At 58.8% G+C, this 3477-nt stretch overlaps 1 protein-coding gene across 1 annotated transcript; it reads left to right on the forward strand.

Annotated features, from left to right (window-relative positions):
• Positions 1–1568: 1568 nt before the first annotated feature.
• Positions 1569–3269, forward strand: LOC123116729 (putrescine hydroxycinnamoyltransferase-like). The gene has a single exon (XM_044537649.1). It carries the CDS (start codon positions 1704–1706, stop codon positions 3027–3029), a length of 1326 nt encoding a protein of 441 aa, XP_044393584.1. The 5' UTR covers positions 1569–1703; the 3' UTR covers positions 3030–3269.
• The last annotated feature ends 208 nt before the right edge of the window (positions 3270–3477 follow it).

Consider the following 3477-nt stretch of genomic DNA (forward strand, 5'->3'; position numbering starts at 1 on the left):
AGTATTGGGGCCAATGAGCAGTGCAGTGCCATTTGGTTCTGATACAATCAGAAAAAGCCTCTTCTAACTCCTTAACACTAGCTTCCCCTTCTATGACAGTAATAACCACACTAGTAGATCTTTCCTTAAGCTGCTTAGCAGTGCACGAATCGGGGATGTAAAAGGAACCCTGGCCCTTGGCCTGAAAAGCACACATAGGAGCAACGCACTCCCAGGGCAGGAAAGCAACACACACAGATGCTAAGTGACCCATTTTACTGCATCTTTCACAGAAAGCTTGCGGACAACTAGCATGAGTGTGGCTAGTGACTTTGCAGATAAGACATGGATCATAAGCCGTGGAAGGAAGCACCTGAGCCGGAGGAAACGCCCGAGATGCAGCTTCAGGCATCCGTTTCTTCTTGAACGCGACCGCTGCTTCAGATCCGGAAGGATTAGGATTTTTCTCCAACCCCCCCCCCCAGATCTCGCCTGCTTGGCGCGCTCCGCCGCCTCATCCCAGCGCTCGGTGTCGTCGAAAGAAGACGCTGTCTTCTTGTTGGTGGAGAGGTCGTCGCCGTCCGCCTCCCTGGACCAGGAGAAGCGCCTGCGTCCCCGACCGCGGTCAAAGCGACCGGCGCCGCGCCACATCCGGCCAGATCCGAACCCCTCGCGCCTCCCACCACGAAAACTCCGGTCGCCGTACTCCTCCATCGCCTCTGGCTCGCGCAGAGACGAGGACACCACCTCCGCGAACGATCTGTGGTCACCACCAATCTTCCCCTCCCACCACCGAAAAGAGGACGAAATCTTCGATCTAGGGTTTTGTGGCGCCTCCCAAAGATGGGAAAGGGCAGCTTCTAGGTCAAGAATGGGGCGAGCCGCTCGGGGTGGGACTTTTGTAGTCCTCTCGCAACCAGCCTCCACGCCATGGATCCCCCGATCTCCATCCACGTGGCCACCATCCACGGCGGGCGACCCCACCGCATCCCTGTGCGGACCCAGGATGCCTGGGCCCGAGATGCCCTACCCGCACCAGGCCGACCGGATGCATGCACTCCGTCCCCACCGGGGCGTGGCACGTTCATCTGTACCGACGGATTTCTCACCGGAATCCGATCGCGAACCTTGGCGAAATGGCATGCGAAGGACATGATCTGGCCGATATCCACTTACTCTACGGATATACTCCCAATAAGTTGTCCCGTTCTCATACGCAAAAAAAAAAAAAAAAAAGTTGTCCCGTTCTGCGGAAGACGTCAATGTATGTGTAGCTGTACACTGCACGTAGATACACGGCGCAACTGACCGTGTCGATGTGTTAGTCGGTGACCACGACACTCTCCGATTGATTAATTACCGTGTCAAGATCCGACGGAAATAAACTACTGCGCCGCACAACAGGACCCCGTCCCCATGCCATGATTGGTTATGCCAATATCACCAACAGGTTACATACATACAAGCCCACCGACTAAGGCAACAATCTCGGCCACACCACCTACCCCCTTCCCGTTCCCGCGCTGCCTATTTATAACCGCACTCCGGGCATGTAAGCAGAGCAGTGTCAGTGTCTGCTTGCGCCTCAACGATCACTCGATCGCCTTCTTCCTCCATCTTACGTGCACTGCCGGTATCTAGAATTGTAGATCGAGCACTCAGGACATCAACAACAAAACCCAAAGGAGGAGTAAACTACCTTGCTAGCTAGCCGGCCGGTGATCATGGAGGTGAAGGTGGTGAGCTCCAAGATCGTGAAGCCGCGGTACGCCGAGGGCGCGCCGCGGCCGGACACCACGGAGCACGTCCCGTCCTCAGTGTTCGACAAGATCACGTACCACATCCAGATGGCCATCATCTACGCCTTCCAGGCGCCGGCGCCCTCCACGGAAGACATCGAGCGCGGCCTCGCCCAAGTGCTGGCCGTGTACCGCCTCTTCGCCGGCCAGGTCTGTGCCGGCCCGGATGGCGCGCCGGGGGTGCTGCTCAATGATCACGGCGCGCGGCTCGTGGAGGCGCGGGTAGAAGGGGCCACACTGGTCGAGTTCGCACCGCCCAAGCCGTCGCCCGTCGTGCTGCAGCTCCACCCGGACCTGGAGGGCGACGTGGAGGAGGTGGTGCAGGTGCAGCTCACGCACTTCGCCTGCGGCTCGCTCGCCGTCGGGTTCACGGCCAACCATGCCGTTGCTGACGGACATGCCACCAGCGACTTCCTCGTCGCGTGGGGCCGCGCCGCGCGAGGGCTGGACATCTCCGGCCCGTCGCCGACTCCGCCGCCGCACAACCACCCCGATCTCTTCCGGTCGCGCGACCCGCCAGTCGTCAACTTCGAGCACCGCGGCGTCGAGTACTACCGGCCGTCGCCCAGCAACCCCAAGCAGGGCGAGGGCGGACACCACGGCGCCGACAACGTGGTCATCCACAAGGTGCACTTCACCAAGGACTTCATCGCCGGGCTGCGCGCCAAGGCTTCGGAGGGGCGCGGCAGGCCGTTCAGCCGGTTTGAGACAACGCTCGCGCACCTGTGGCGGACCATGACGCGCGCGCGTGGGCTCAGCCCCGAGGAGACCTCCACCATCCGCATCTCCGTGGACGGGCGGCGGCGCCTTTCAGCCCCACCGGGGTACTTCGGCAACCTGGTCCTGTGGGCGTTCCCGCGCACCACGGTGGGGGACCTGCTGAGCCGGCCGCTGAAGCACGCGGCGCAGACGATCCACGACGCGGTGGCCCGCCTCGACGGTGCATACTTCCAGTCGCTGGTCGACTTCGCCAGCTCGGGCGCCGTGGAGCGGGAGGGGCTGGAGAAGACGGCGGTGCTGAAGGACGTGCTGTGCCCGGACCTGGAGGTGGACAGCTGGCTTACGTTCCCGTTCTACGAGCTGGACTTCGGCGCCGGCAGCCCGAGCTACTTCATGCCGTCCTACTTCCCCACGGAGGGGATGCTGTTTCTGGTGCCGTCCCACCTCGGCGACGGCAGCGTCGACGCCTTCGTCCCCGTCTTCCAGCACAATCTCGACGCCTTCAAGCAGTGCTGCTACTCCATGGACTAAGATGGCTAGCGTGCGGCTACATATGATTATTGGGTGATTAAATCAGCGATTTGAGCTTAATCATATCGCCTGCAACAGCGTGCGTACGTGCATGCATGCATCCAACTATTATCCTCGCTTATCTCCGTGTATCTATCGTATCACGTATATAAGTATGTATTTCAGTTTTGCTGTACATGCATTTGTTGTTTTCCGTAATGCACGGTATATATGTCATGTACTTTTGCTTCGTCCGGTGCTGTGTTTTGGTTGTTGTTTTCTTTTCCATTTGTGATTGATTTGAGATGATTGATCAGCCCCGTCGATCATGGACGGGTTTTCCGTTCTTTTCTGTACTGTGCTACTGTCCTCGTATGTTGCTTCTGTTGTCGCATACTGTAGCCTAGCCTTGGGAATCAAATCTCGTGATAGATGTACAAAATGATCGACTTTTTTGGTTTGCAGTAGG

This window comes from Triticum aestivum, chromosome 5B (genome assembly GCF_018294505.1).
Source record: "Triticum aestivum cultivar Chinese Spring chromosome 5B, IWGSC CS RefSeq v2.1, whole genome shotgun sequence".
Lineage (NCBI taxonomy): Eukaryota > Viridiplantae > Streptophyta > Magnoliopsida > Poales > Poaceae > Triticum > Triticum aestivum.